This window comes from Hyperoodon ampullatus (assembly GCF_949752795.1).
Source record: "Hyperoodon ampullatus genome assembly, chromosome: 9".
Lineage (NCBI taxonomy): Eukaryota > Metazoa > Chordata > Mammalia > Artiodactyla > Ziphiidae > Hyperoodon > Hyperoodon ampullatus.
Window position 1 is genome coordinate 108,201,013 of NC_136922.1, and position 15,630 is coordinate 108,216,642.

Genomic DNA, 15,630 nt, shown 5'->3' on the forward strand with positions numbered 1-15,630 from the left:
CCTTCAAACATGAGAGTGGAAGAAAGACATTTTCGTATTATTTAAAAGAAAAGAGTTACGATGGTCCCTCACCCTGGACCTGCAGTGCAGGAGATGCTAGGAAAAGCTCTGCAGGCTGGAGAGCAGTGGGGTGGCCCGGAGTCCCCCACAAGCTTTGCCGCAGGGTGGTGACAGCCCCGGCCTTGACTCCCTGTCAGCCAGGAGCTCCTGAGGCTCTGACCTCTGGGCCTCGCTGATCCCGCAGAGACTGATGTTCCCGGGGCTGCCCACATGTACAGACAGCAAACGCTGCTTCCAAATGCCAACCAACCAACCCAGAGCCCCACCCCGCCCCCAGGCGACTGGCCCCCTGCCCTGCGCACCCCAGGCCCAGGTCCCAACAAGTAAGGGGCTGCCCCTCTGCCGCAGAGCCGCTGACATTATTCACACCAGCCAGTGCTGCCTTGCCTGCTCCTTCCTGCAAACCCACAGAAAGGCCCTGCCTGCAGCTCCCCTCCGTCTGCCCCGTCACCAACCTGGTGCTTCCCTGTGTGGCCCCCGCCTTGGGAAACGACCTTTTTCATGAGAACCCCCTCCTGATCTGCTGGTCTCACCACACCTGCACAGTAATAAAACCTGCACTTTGAAACAGCTTCCCGTGGAAGGAAATGCAGATGGATGACTTCCCTGTGGCTGCTGCCTCCGTGGTCCTTGACCCCGACCTGAGCCCCTGGGGAGGGCACTGCCCCCCTGCATCCCCACCTCCCCCTGCATCCCTCCCCCGACAGCCCCGTAGACACGTTTAGGGACCAAACGCTTGCCTTAAAAATAACTTCCAGCAGTGAACCTGGAAAAATATTTCTCACTTCCTCATAAACAGAAACATTGTAAAAACACAGAGAAGCATGCCTGACACAGAACAGCACAGGAGGCTGAAGGTTTGAGGGATCCCAACCACACACAGTGTCAGAATTCCTGCTTTTCTGGGCTGACAAAGGGCACATGTTGCTTCGTAGAAAAGAGAAAAACAAAGGTAGAGTAAACAGTAAGAAAAACAACACCTAACTGTTTATTAAGCCTCTAGCATTATAAGCACATCAACTTTCAGTGGTCTGTACTGTTGCAGCCATGGCGTGAAAGGTGAGGAAACGCAATGCCCTGAAACTAGAGGCCGAGGCTTGGCCCCTGCAGGCGTGGACCCTGCCAGGGGCCAGAGCACAGCAGAGCCCACCATGGCGTCCCAGGACACCGACCAAGGCAGGAAATGGATCAGTACATTTACGAGACGTTTTTTAACAAGTGTTGAATCCAACATGTGTTTCTGCGGAACGCAAACTTAACCAGGAAATTCGGCTGAGGAGAACGTTCCATTCCCGAGGGCCTTGGTTCACCAAGGATCTGCTCCTGTTCTCCGCTGGACCATCCTCAACGCAGAGCTGTGTCCCTCAAACAAGGGTCCAAGAGGTGGACTCCCTGCCCCGACTGTGCTCTGCGAGGATCTTTCACCACCAAGTTAAGCCCCTGAGTCACGCTGCTGGCCGGTTTCAAGGGGTCCAGAACATTTCCTTCTAAGAGTCCACTTTCGCTCCGACTCCAGATTTAGGAACAGGACCGGTGGGGTTACTGTGCTAGAACCATAATGCGAATGGGGGCACACGGGTATCAGGGTGACAGTTCAGACCCTGGGTAGCAAGTCGGCCGCGGACTGAACTGTGGCTGAAGCAGGCAGACTCTCCTGGGCACGGCCTGGAGATGCGGCCATGTCCGCATCTCCTGACTCCCTGGTGCCAACCTCTGTGCAGGGGGCCAGGGCCTGTCACCGCCCTGTGACCTTTTTGCCAACACACGTCCCTCCCCCCAGCTGCTCTCAGGTTGCCTGGGTGGGAGACACACATTCCAGGTCACGAGGGAGGTGGATAATCAGTGAGAGACTCAGGCCTCCCAGAGGGTCTCAAACCCAAACAGCAGAGCTCAAGAGCAGGAACTCTCCTCCCACCCTTCGTCCTTTCCTTCCTTCCACAAATGTTCACTGCACATTTTCTATGCTCAGCTACCTGTCAAGGTGCAGGAATAATGCAGTTAGCAAAGCACTTGCTTTCATGGAACGTTCATCTATAGTAGAAGAAACAGAAAATAAACAATTAAAAACAAACACATACAATGTCTGGTGGTGATGGGGCCGTGGGAACAATAACCCAGAGCGTGGAGGATGGGGCAGTGGGGAGGGACGATGCTGTGTTAGACAGGATTGTCGGAGAAAAGCTCATAGACCCAAAGAAGGGAAGTCCTGAGCCCAGGGACTATCTTAAGGAAACGCTCCGCGGGCAGAGGAAACAGCAAGTGCAAAGGCCCTGGGGCAGAAGCACTGGAAGGACAGAAAGGTGGCCAGAGTGGGTGACCTGGAGCAGCAAGGGGTGTGTGAAGTCGGGGGCATTTTACAGGGTCTCAGACCATGAAAAGGACCTGGATTTTTGCTGAGTGAGATGAGAAGCCCTTGCTGGGTTTTGAGCAGTGAGTCGTCATCTGGTTTACAATTTTAAGAGGCCTACAGGCTTGAGACAAGGTCAGAGCAGGGAGGCCAGAGGAGGCTCCTGCAGGAACCCAGCTGGGGATGGCAGTGCAGCAGGCAGAGCTGGCGGGAGCCTATGTGTGTTTCTGTGACAGGTCCAGATGGACCGGATGTGAGGTTCAGGGGACGGAACAGAGCCCAGGTGGGTGACAACAGACAGCAAAGCTGGAGGAGCTGTGTGAGGTCAGCTCCCAACGTTGGGGGAGCCTGGGCAGGGGTGGAGGCTCTCAGCAGCCCCTGAAAGCCTCCCACCGGGTGCTGTTTTGTTTTATGCAACCCAGGGCAGGAAGAATGCTGGTGAAACACAGGGCAAATCAGACCAGAAATCCTAAAAGACCCACCACAAACAGGGGGTCACAATCTTCTGGACAAAGTGTGCTCTGCAGCCAGCCACACCCAGGCTCTAGTCTCGGGGTCTGTCTGTGTAGATGGGTCAGTAACTCCCACTTGAAGAGGTTATTGAGAAAACGAAATCAAATGTTTAGACTGTCTACCACGTCTAATAACCAAATAGCTAAGGGGAAATTGTGCCTCTCCTCCAATAATCTGTGCTGACATTTAATAACTCAGAGAAACCCTCCCTATGGTTACCTCATGTCCTTTCCCTTAACTTCCCTGAGCTTTCTCCTTATTTGGAGGGAAGAGCAGAAACAGACGTGCAGCGTGAAAACACTCATGTTCTTTAAGATAAAGACCAGAGAATGGGAGAGGCTTTTAATAAGAAACACCCATCTTCAAAATGGTATAATAAAATATAATTCCTAACATTGTCTCCTCTCATCCAAAAAAGAAACTTTTCAGATTACCATTAGTGAAAAATAACTAAAAACCCACAGGTATACGATGGTAGATGCTAACTGCCTGACTGCTTAGGAGGACAGCAATTAACTCGTGTTAGCGGTCATCGCCCACGTGGGTGCTGTTGACCACATGAGTCAGCTCAGAGGCACCCGCTGTCAGTCATCAGAGGATGCGCAGAAATGAGGAAATCCTCTTTAAAGAGTCCAGCCAGCCCTGGTGGACTGAAGAGGGACCGTGGCACAGAGCACAATCAAACACCACATGCATCAAAGTGAGACGCTCTGTTCCGGCTGCCGCACCATGTAATTCCGAGATCCGGCCGGCTTATAATGACATTTTAAGTAGCTTTCAATGTGCCAAGTGGGCTCTAGCAGAGCAATTACACGAAATGTCAGGACATCAAATATGTAAGGCCTGAAATAGGAGATCAGCTCCCCTGAACAACTGCTGCAGGCCTGACCTACAGAAATTATATGTCTTAATAGGGTCCCCCAGACAAATGCTACAAGCTTTAGAGAATAAGCAGTGGTGTGCAGTTAACCTCACAGAAATCTGCTTTCACAAAGAGGATGCGAATCATCCACAACGGTATTTGCTCCTCTGTGCCTTTACCACCACGTGTACATGAAAGTGCACAGTTTAGGCACGTATGAACACACACACCACCACCATCGTCACCACCATCACCATGATCACCATTACCACTCTCATCACCCTCATCATCACCGTTATCACACTTAGGGGAGCAGCCTAGACACACGCTGGGTGGCAAATGCAGACCACAGTAGGACACTTCCCAGGAAGGGCCTACCCGGGGCAGCCCCTGAAATCTGTCTACATTAACTAAATGGGCTGAATCAGCAAGGCATTTGGATCCCATTCATGGAAACACCCTCTGAATGTGAGAGCGGCCGAACTCCCTCCCTGCAGCAAAGGTTGGATGGTAGATGCCCAGGCGTGCACGCTTCATGCTGCAGTTCTGCAGACAGGAACTCAATCTATGATCAGAGCCAAACCAATGTGTACTTACCACAATTTTTAAAAATTTAAATACAAAAGTGGCCTCACACTTTTTATCACCTAAGAGTGACTGGAGCTCGTGGGACTTGCCTGAACTTTAACCCAGCGATGGAGGAAGAACGGGCCCTGGCGAACGCACTGAAGGGACACGGAGAGGAGAAGCAGCAGCTGCGCACGGCCACACCCAGGTCAGCCGCGCAGCGCGAGGCCTCACAAAGGCACACGGAGCACCGAAAGGCACACCCAGTGCTCACAGCACCTACCTGGCGGTGATGAGATCAAAGGTGACTTGTTTTCTTCTTTCTACACATCTATTATTCTGGTTTTGCACGGTAACCATTTACTACTTCTACAACTGATAAAAAGCACAACAAATAGTCCTTTACACATTCTGATTTCCACAGAGAACTGATCACAGAATACAGAACAACACTCTAACGAGAAGCGCTCCCAGCTGGGCCACAACCCGAGACACCGTGTCCTAAACAGGAGAAGCTGGACCAGCCGTGTCTGAAGCCCACACTTCACACTTCGTCGTTTGCCCTTGCCATTATCCTACTGCACATTGGTCTTTTAATTTTATGTGAATTAAAGCTTTTTCAAAGGCGACAAGGTGTAAATAATGAATAAATGAAGGAAGAGGGTCTCTTTTCTAAGTTTTTACCAAATGAACATTTGCCACGCACATGAAGTCTGTGGCCTGATTTACTGATTCGGGAGCAGGGATGGGTGGGTTTTCAAGAGCCCCGAGGGCTACAGATTGGTCTCGACCGTCCTGCAGAGGGGCAGCCACTATCCGGATCACCCACGTCTCTGTCCTCCGCACTACCCGCTTTGGGTGCCCGGCACAGCCAGCTCTCCAGGGCTGCGCCCCCGGGGAGGTCACACACCCTGGCCCTCTGGGCCTCCCTTCTGACTTTCTCCCTGGTGCTTTCAAGGTGAAACTGGGTTTTGAGGACAGGGCTGCTGCGCCCTTGCGCCTTCCTAGGGATCCTGTGCTCATGGCTCACTGAATCTACCTGAATGCTCCCCGAGGTTCTGAAGGATATTAGACCGAATGGCAGGGGCAGTTTTCCAGGGGTGAGTGGTGTGGAATGGCCTGCCTGGGACTGGTCTGGACAGGTAACCCCGGGAAGCTCTGGAGCTTTAGAAGGTTGGTCTTTTCTTGCCTTGTCCCTTTTCACTCTGTAAGAGGAGAACCCTTCCTCCTCCCAGCCCTGGCTGACACCCCTGCCCCCAGGTGACCCTTCTCTACTCCTGTGCTCCCCCTAAAGGCTCAGCACACAGCTTTGCACACAACGAATAGTCCGAGAAAGCTAGAATTTGGAGCCGAATGGCCACTTAAAACATTAGAGTCCAGGACCAACTAGCCCAAGAAACAAAGCAAATTGTGTGTAAATCTGCATTTTAGACAGTTGGTTCTGAAAAGCTTCCATCCACTTTGCCTTAAGTGATCTGACTTTGGGACAACTGCTATCACCTGCCATCTCAAGCTGCAGTTTCCTCATCAGGAAAATGAGGTTGACAATAACACCATCTTTCATGCTGACGTGAAGAGCAAATGATACCATTCATCCACTCAGCAAACACCTGGCAAGGCACATGCTGAGTCCTGGGTGCAAATGTAAGAAAAGAAGCACAGTGTGCTGGCTTCCTTAAGCTGATGGTCTACAAGCGGAGACAAACGTTTATCAAATACATGCAAATGCGCAAGTCAGACTGCGAGACATGCTCCAGAGAAAAGTACAGCCCTGCGAGGGCTTCCCTCGAGGTGGGGTAGGGTGAGGTAAGCTCCTCTTGTCGAGGGATCGAGCCCTTTCCAAACAGTCAAGGTGAAATGTGCCAACAAGGTTACATGGCCGGGGCTGCTGGACGCCAACGAGACACCGGGAGGCAGCGTCCCCCTCACAGAAGGTCGCCGCCCCCTGAAGGCTTCTTGCCGAACGCTGGACACGCGGGTCCCATCCCCGAGCTCCTAGCTTACAGGGCGTGTGGAACAGAGGAACACGTGCACGTCCTCTTTGGGGCCATCAGGAAAGTGCAGGATGTGGCAAAAGGACAGCATCAACAGGCAGGAAAGCAGAGGGGTGGTCTCGCCAAGAGAAAACCCACAGCCATGGCGATCTACAAACCGCGAAGGATCACAAAGGGGTGAATCTCTCCTCTGAGGAGCGAGGGATTCGAGCTCCACAGGAGGCTCTCCAACCCCTAGATCCTGTACAGGAGAGAGGAGCCCCCAGAACACCTGGCTTTGAAAACCAACAGGAAATACATCTAAGAAAACTACAGAACTACAGAGAATGGGAAATTCGCTCTTAAAGGGCCCTTGTGCAGACTCACTTGACTCAAAACCAACGCAAACGTGCCTGACTGCAAGGCACCTGGATCACAGAGGAAGGAGACCCACTTACTAATCTTGAAGTACCTGTTGGAGAAACAGGGACCACTTGGGATGCTCCCCAGGGACTGGGACACTGCAGGCACCACTGTGGAAACTGCCACCTAACCTGTTAGCACCCTACCGAGAGCGCTGCCACCCCTGCACCTCAGCAGGGCTCGTGACCAGTCGGGCGATAACCCCACCCGCCAGCGCCCCTCTGCAACCCTGACCTCACCACAACAGGAGGGTGTGCCCACACGGGCACACCCCTTGAGCCCTGGGCTCCGGTCGCCAGTGGGATTGCACCTCTGAGCCCCACAGGATGTCTCCTACAAAAGCCACTCCTCAAGACTGGGAGAGGGGGCTTCCCTGGTGGCGCAGTGGTTGAGAGTCCGCCTGCCGATGCAGGGGAAGCGGGTTCGTGCCCCGGTCTGGGAAGATCCCACATGCCGCGGAGCGGCTGGGCCCGTGAGCCATGGCCGCTGAGCCTGCGCGTCCGGAGCCTGTGCTCCGCAATGGGAGAGGCCACAACAGTGAGAGGCCCGCGTACCACAAAAAAAAAAAAAAAAAAAGACTGGGAGAGGTAGCTGATACACCTAACACAGAGAAACAGACACAGAGAATTAGGCAAAATAAGGAGTCAAAGGAACATGTTCCAATCAAAAGAACAAGACATAAACCTCTGAAAAAGAACTAAACGAAATGGAGAAAAGCAACTCAGCTGATAAAGAGTTTAAAATAATGGTCATAAAGATGCTCACTGAACCCAGAAGAAGAATGGATGAACACAGCCGGAACTTAACAAAGGGACAGAAATTATAAGAAAGTACCAAACAGAAGTTATAACTGAACAGAAAAATGCACTAGAGGGTTTCAACAGCAGACTGGATAAGGCAGAAGACGAATCAGCAGCTGGAAGACAAAGCAGTGGAACTCAGAGCTGCAAAACAAAAAAGAACTTAAAAAGTGAAGATATTTTTAAAGACCTTTGAGAAAACATCAAGTGAAATAACATTTGCTTTATGGGGACCCCAGAAGGAGAAGAGAGAGAGAGAAAGGGCCAGAAAAATTATTAGAAGAAATAGTGGCTGAAAACTTCTCTAATCTGGGGAAGGGAACAGACATCCAGGAAGCGCAGAGGGTTCTGAAGGAGATGAACCCAAAGAGACACATACCAAGACACATTACAATTAAAATGGTAAAAGTTAAGGACAAAGAGAATCCTAAAAGCAGGAAGAGAAAAACAACTTGTTCCATACAAGGGAACCCCCGTGAAGCTATCAGCAGATTTTTTAGCAGAAAGTTTGCAGGCCAGAAAGAAGTGGCATGACATATTCAAAGTGCTGAAAGGAAAAAACTTCCAACCAAGAATTTTCTACCCAGCAAGGTCATCATTACTTGTTCATGGATTAGAAGAATTAATATTGTGAAGATGACCATACTACCCCAAGCAATTTACAGATTCACTGCAATCTCTATCAGAATTCCAATGGCATATTTCACAGAACTATAACAAATCATTCTGAAATCTGTAAAACCACAGAAGACCCTGAATATCCAAAACAATACTGAGAAAGAAGAACAAAGCTGAAGGCATCAAGCTCCCTGACTTCAGACTATACTACAAAGCCTCAGTTATAAAACGGCATGGTACTTCACAAACACACACACATAGATCAATGCAACAGAACTGAGAACCCAGCAGTAAGCCCACACTTACATAGTCAATTAATCTACAATAGGGGAGACAAGAATATACACTGGAGAAAAGGCAGTCTCTTCAATAAATAGTGTTGGGAAAACTGAACAGCCACACGTAAAAGAATGAAACTAGACTACCATCTTACACCACACACAAAAATTAACTTAAATGAATTAAAGACTTGAATGTAAGACCCGAAACCATGAAATTCCTAGAAGAAAACATACGCAGTAACCTCACTGACATGGATCTTAGAGATGTTTTTGTGGACCTGACACCAAAAGCAAGGGAAGCAAATGCAAAACATAAACAAATGGGGCTACATGAAACTAAAAAGCTTCTGCACAGCAAAGAAAACCATCATCAAAATGAAAAGGCACCCTACTGAATAGGAAAAGAGGCCTGAAAAGCATATAATAACAAGGGGCTAATATCCAAGATATAAAAAGAACTCATACAACTCAACGACAAAAAGCCAAAAACCTGATTAAAAAAATGGGCTGAGGATCTGAATAGACATTTTTCAAGGAAGACATACAGATGACCAACAGGCACATGAAAAGATGCTCAACATCACTCATCATCAGAGAAATGCAAAGCAAAACCACAATGAGATATCACCCCATTGATATCACCTGTCAGAATAGCTATTATTGAAAACACAAGAAATAACAGATGTCAGACAGAACGTGGAGAAAAGGGAACCCTCGTGCACTATTGGTGGGAATGTAAATTGGTGCAGCCACTTTGGAAAAGAGTATGGAGATTCCTCAAGAAATTAAAAACAGAACTACCATGTGATCCAGCAATTCCACTCTTGTGTACTTTACCCAAAGAAAACAAAAACACGAATTCAAAAAGATATATGCACCCCCATGTTCATTGCAATAGCCAGGATACGGAAGCATCCTAAGTATCCATCCACAGATGAATGGATAAAGAAGATGTGGTGGGACTTCCCAGTGGTCCGGTGGTTAAAACTTCACCTTCCAGTGCAGGGGGTGCAGGTTCAATCCCTGGTAGGGGAACTAAGATCCCACATGCCTCAGGGCCAAAGAACCGAAACATAAAACAGAAGCAATATTGTAGCAAATTCAGTAAAGACTTTAAAAAAAATGGTCCACATCAAAAAAAAAATCTTAAAAAAAAAGATGTGGTACATACATATATACTCAGTCATGAAAAAGAATGAAATTCTGCCATTTGCTACAATATGGATGGACCTAGAGGGTATTAAGCTAGTGAAATAAGTTGGACAGAGAAAGACATATACCGTATGATTTCACTCATATGTGGAATCTAAAATAAAGAAACAAAATAAAGCAAACCCTCATAGATACAGGGAACAGATCAGTGATTACCAGAGAGGAAGGGGTTGGTGGGGGCACAATGGGTGAAGAGGTCAGCTGTATGGAGATAGATGGTAATTAGGCCTTTGACAGTGACCACTGTGTAGTGTACACAGATGTCAAACTAGAACGCTGTCCACCTGAAACAATATTTTTTTTAAAAAAATGATGCAAGGGAATACAAGAGGGAGGAGAAAGCTTTTGTAGTTTAAAAGGGGCTTAACAGGCATGTGCACCAATTCAGTGGACCGTCTTTGGATCCTGCCTTCAAACAACCGACTGTAAAGAAAATTTACAAGTGAGAAATTTAAACATAGATTAGATACTTGGTGATATGAAGACATTAGTATGAAGTTTAACATGGGATAAAGCGGTTTGGTTATGTTTATTCAGGAGTCGTATCCCTGGCAGTGCAACGCTGAAGGGTGACAGGTGGGATGTGACAGCACAGGGGAGGAGGGGGTCACAGAAGGAGCGAGAGGAGCCCGGCGATGCGCGCGTGGGCGTTCATCCTGCAGGTCTCTCTGTTTGCTCCGAGCCTAACATTTTACATGATTCTTTAAAGCATACAGCGCAGCTGGGAAGACAATATACATAAAAAGATAACCCACATTGCAACGTAGCACAGGAGAAAACGCAAACGAAATGATGCCATTAAGGAGGGTCCCTGGAGAGTGGAGAGCACCTTCAGAGGATGTTCCCCCCGAAGCCCCACCAGAGCAGCCCGATCAAGCCTCCACTTACAGGCAGGGAGCGCTAATGGGCACGGACACTCAATATTTTTTTAATCTGTTACCTGCTTGATGTTATTTGTATACTTTCAAAGGAGAAGTCATATTTTATTGAAATCGCACTTCATATTTTATGGTCTTAGGGAAAGACTGTTAGAAAACAGATGTGGCCCTTGAGCATCTTACAGAGGCTTGGACCGGCCAACAGCCCTCCTCCCGTGGGGTGACCACAGCAGGGGTGACTCACATCACGGGCCGAAGCGGTGGCCTCAAGGGCCGGTCACTTCAAGGGCCCAAGTACACTCACGGCACTGGGGGCAGCATTCATTTCAGGCCGGTCTCATGGGGACCAGCAAACACCCATAAACCAAGGAGCTGGGCACGAGTCTGACCACAGGAGTGGACAGGCGGAGACAAAAGGAAAGGGCAGTGGACTCAGACGCCGTTTATGTTCAATTTGCCACACGCTGGGCGGGGCCAGCTTTGGCCTGTGAGTCCTGTTCCCTCATCATCTCCATCAATAAAGTCATAAAATAGTGAAGACTGTCGGGGCAGCGAGAACTGAACGCGGAGGGCGCCCCCCCCCAGGAGATCCGAAGGCCCCTCCGCCGCAGTCATCGGCCGCCTGAGTCCCCGCGACCCAGGAGCAGGACCAGCACGGACGGCCCCTCCCACCCCTCGGCCCCGCTCCTCCACGGGGGAGCCTGGTGCGCGTGGAGAGAGCCTCAGAGGCCCGGCCTGGGCAGCCGCCCAAGAGACAGAAACAAGCCGACGACAAGCACGCAAAGTACTTACCGTCGTCCGTGCCCAGGGCGTCCCTGGGGTCTGGAGGCGAGGGCCATTTCTGGGGGGCCGCTGGTGCCGAAAGGACCCTGGGCTCTCGCCAGGGTGCGCGCACGAGGGTGCGGGGTGCGGGGTCGCCGTCCCTGGAGGGCGCGGGGGGCTTCCGGGCCGCGTAGGCACCCAGTGCGGCGACCAGACTCTGCCTGTCCACACCGCCGGCCACCTTGGGGCTGAGCTCGTCGGGCTGGAGCCTGCGGAGCGTGCGCAGTGGTTGGTCCCCGGGAAAATCAGTCCGGGACGCGGGGGCGTAGGTCAGGGCGGACGTCCGGGCCATGAAGGTCAGCATGCTGTCGGCCGGGGGGTCCTCACCCTGCAGGGGCTGGGGGACAAACAGCAGGTGAGCGCCCATCGACGGGCAGGCCCTGAGGTGGCACCGGGTCTGGACCTCCGGGTGCTAAACAGCACCAGGCACCCGGAACGCGCACCCCAAACAGGCACCATGGATTAATTCACCGATGGGTCGGGTCCCACGTCCACATTCCTCCCACAGTGTTTTTCTCGTAACAGCTTTATTGAAATACAGTTCACACGCCACCCCATTCAGTGTTTTTAGTAGACCCACAGAGCGGTGCAAACGTCGCCTGATACAGAACACTTTATCACCCCATTCCCATTCCTCCAACTACCTCCCTTCTCCATGAATTTGCCTATTTTGGACATTTCATGTAAACAGAATCACAATGGGGCCTTTGTGTCTGGCTTCTTTCGATGAGCACAATTATTCCAAGGTGCATCCGTGTTGTAGCACATTGGTGCCAAATTCCTTTTGATGACAGAAAATTATTCTGATTAAGGACAGAGCACATTTTGGTTCCTTCATTCCTCAGCTGGTGAACATCTGGGCTGTTTCCATTTTGGGGCCATTATGAATAACGCTGCTGTGAACCTTCGTGCACAAGTCTCTGTGTGGACCTACGTTTTCATGTCTCCCGGGCACGTGCCTGGGAGTGGGGTGCTGGGCAGTGGTCAGCTCTGCATGAACTGTCCAGGAGCCGCCAAAATGTGTTCCCGCGTGGCTGCACCACTATCACCGTGCCAACAGCGTGTGAGGGCTCCACTTCTCCACTTACTATTTTTTATTTTATATTATAGCTGTCTTCCTTTGACACAGCCATGCAGTGGTGAGGACGCTCCTGTGGGCCTGCTGGTGAGTGATGCTGAGCCCCTTCTCACGTGCTCGTGCCTTCTGTGGGGGACATCTACCCAACCCCTCTGCCTGCACTGGTGTGTACTGTTAGCTCCACAGAGTAGCTTCCCCCGCAACTGACTCTCTCCTTTGTCTGATGGTTTTTATTTCACTCCAGCTCCTGTCTTTACTGATCACTTAAATCCCTTTTACACCCATCCAATCCTTTTAACAGCGATATTCTAGCCGGTGAAGCTGCCAGGGCCTCTTGCTTTACAGATGATGTCAAATCCATGGCCGTTCCCTCAGCCTCCACTCACCTTCCCTCCTCACTCGTTTAGTAAACGTTCCCCAGACATGATCTCACCACACTGTTTTCCCCACTAGACAACACGAGGCCCCGTTTCCTCACGTCTGGGACAGCTGTAGAAACGTTAGACATCTCAGTGTTCTACCTCTGACGGTGGCACCATCAGGACTTCATAGACACAGTGATTTCCCACTTGGAGATTACTCAGGGCTGCTTTCATGGTTTTTCTCTGTCTGGGTGCAGGGACCATAAACTTTTAAAATCTTGCCTGTTCATATTTTCTACATGCACCTCCCTTGGGGCACAAATCAGTGTTTAGTCAGTGGGTACATACTTGGGGATCTAGTTAAGATGTGCAGCCATCACTGAATTTAAAACAGTGGTTCAGACTCCCAAATCTATTTTTAAAATATTTGCGTTCAGCCTTGCAGGATAGATTTTCACGTAGCAAGCCTGAAGCAGGAAACTGGGGTTGACATGGGTGCTACTTTCCTTACTCACATATGAGCTTGGGAAAGTCACCTGACCTCTTGACACTCGGTTTTCTTCTGTCAAAGGAGATTGGCCATTATCTCTAAGACTGTTTTTAGTTCTAAATGATGTGATTTTAGTTGTCATCCAAATTGTATAATTTTGTTCAAGTGCTGGCTGAAATCAACTGCTTTTCCTTTAGAAGAGAAAAAGATTCATGACACACAGAGAGAGAGAGAGAGGATGCCTCCACAACAAATAGCCCCTCCAGCAGTTTTGCACAAATTGGGTGTAAGTGTCAATCTTAAGTTCAGCCTGAACTTCCGTGGAGAAAGGCTGTCTCTGAACACCTGGTCGGGCCCCAGCGCTGGGGGCTGGGACGGCCTCCGAGAGCCTCATTACGGTGCCACGAGCACAGACCCTCTTTGCTGCGAATGCACCTTCTACTCAAAGGGCCTTTCATTATAGTCGAGTGGAGAGCTCGGGGGGCGGACACAGCAGGCTGCACGCAGCGCAGACAATCAGTGCTGAGTGTGATCCGTGCAGTGGACCAGGGTAAACAATCTGTGTGAGGTCTTTTATGCTCTGAACCAAATTAAGGTGAAGAGGGAAAAAGAATATTTCAGTAGGCAGACTGTAAAAGTAATAATAATAAAAAAAAAACTTCAGTTTTCACAGGTGACCCCAGGTCCTCTGAGAGTGGGAGAGCTTACCGCGGCCCTGGGTGAGGGTGCCCAGGTCACCCAGAGCCTGGGGGCAGGGGGAGCAGCGAGGAAGGTATCCTCTCGGTTGCTTCCTCTTTGAGGCTTCCTAGCCGGATGGAGTGAGCAGGTAGAGGGAGCTGGACTCTGGGCAAGGCCGCCGGGCTTGGATCTCACCTCTGCTGCTTAGTGACCTTTGCCTTGACGAGTTACTTAGCCTCTAAGTCACCTGTAAAATGGGGATGATGGTCGTAGCACCTGGCACAGAAGCGCTAGTAGCTCCTACTTACTAGTGGCTTACCGCTAGCCTACTAACAGCTAGTGGCTGTCACTCACTTGCCCGTCTCACACCCGCATTTCCTTTAGAGCAGGGGGGACCTGAGCACCAGCCCTGAGGGAGCCATCCAAGTGGACTCTGTTCCACTTTCACCTCTGAGTCTAAAATTCTACAACTCATTTTCAAACCCCTATTCTGAAGGTGTTTTAAACCTCAGCTCAACAAACCTATGATGTCAGATTTCCTAAGATAACGCTGAATAATCGTTATGACCGGAGTTGCCCAAATCTGGAGATTAACCACCTTTGAAAAGCATGAGAACTGGCCAATTTCCAGCACATGATACAGCTACTTCTGGCACGTTAACCCTTCATACTATGTGTCATACAAATCTAGTTTGGGTGTCGTTGGTGTGGTCTGCGTCGTGTGTGCGGAGCAGCTGAGAACTGCTGCCAACCTTCCTGGGACGAGATTCCTCAGCCCATTGTGCTCCACACGAGATGGCGCAGGTCCACTCCCTGCACATCCCACAAGGGTCTGCGGAGTAAACCAAGGGGACAGGAGGCTCGGCTGGGAGACTGGCCCAGTCCTGTCAGCACAGCTCTGCAGAACCTTCATAACTTTCTAACCTCTCTGAGCTCCATTTTTGCTCCTACAAAACTGGGCGGGGGGGATCCTTTTTTTCTTGAAGCAGTTGTATTAGGGAGAGTGTAGGTACCTAGTTCAGCACGTGGCACAGAGGAGGCACTGGATAAATGGTTGTCAGCACCAGCATCATTGCTACCATGCGTCGCCACCACCAGCAGCATCACAGCCACTACTGCTGCTGTGTGCTGAGCTCTGGACCTCATTCTACATTCTCCGGGGGAAGAATGCCTCAAACATGGACCTGTCTTCAAACAGCCTGCAGACTGAAGTGGGAGTTAAGTCATAGACATTAGTAACTATAGTGGAAAGTATATTAAAGAGGTTTGGTGAGACGGAGTTTGGAAGGAAGTGATCATAATCGGCCGGGGAAATCAGGGCAGCTTCCCGGAGCCAGACGACACACTTCCTAGGGCCACAACTTGCATCGCATCCCCTGCCTGCGTGGCTCCCAGCCGTGCCAGGGCCTGGGTACTAGAGCTGAAAGTCGGGGCCCCTTCCTCTCATGGAGATACACCTGCCCAGTCCCAGATTGCACAATTATGAGTTCAGACTGCAGGCCCTCAGAGTCCCACTTGCCAGCAAACACTGAGTGGATGAGACTTTTGTCTATACACTCGTCACTCGTGCTCATCAAATATTCTCTTGTGCCAAGGATCCAGAACAAATTAGAAAACCCAAATTGAGCCATCTTTTGACCACATAGCAAACATTTCCTCCGGTTTG

The 15,630-nt window shown here is 50.3% G+C and overlaps 1 protein-coding gene across 1 annotated transcript in view; it reads right to left on the reverse strand.

Annotated features, from left to right (window-relative positions):
* The window catches only part of PTPRN2 (protein tyrosine phosphatase receptor type N2), a gene marked incomplete at both ends in the record, with an annotated part of 706,645 nt that overhangs the window by 426,984 nt on the left and 264,031 nt on the right, over window positions 1-15,630 (reverse strand). The window contains one exon of the mRNA XM_079711893.1: window positions 11,327-11,684. Within this exon, the coding sequence (XP_079568019.1) occupies window positions 11,327-11,684 (358 nt within the window). The remainder of the gene's footprint in view (window positions 1-11,326; window positions 11,685-15,630) is intronic.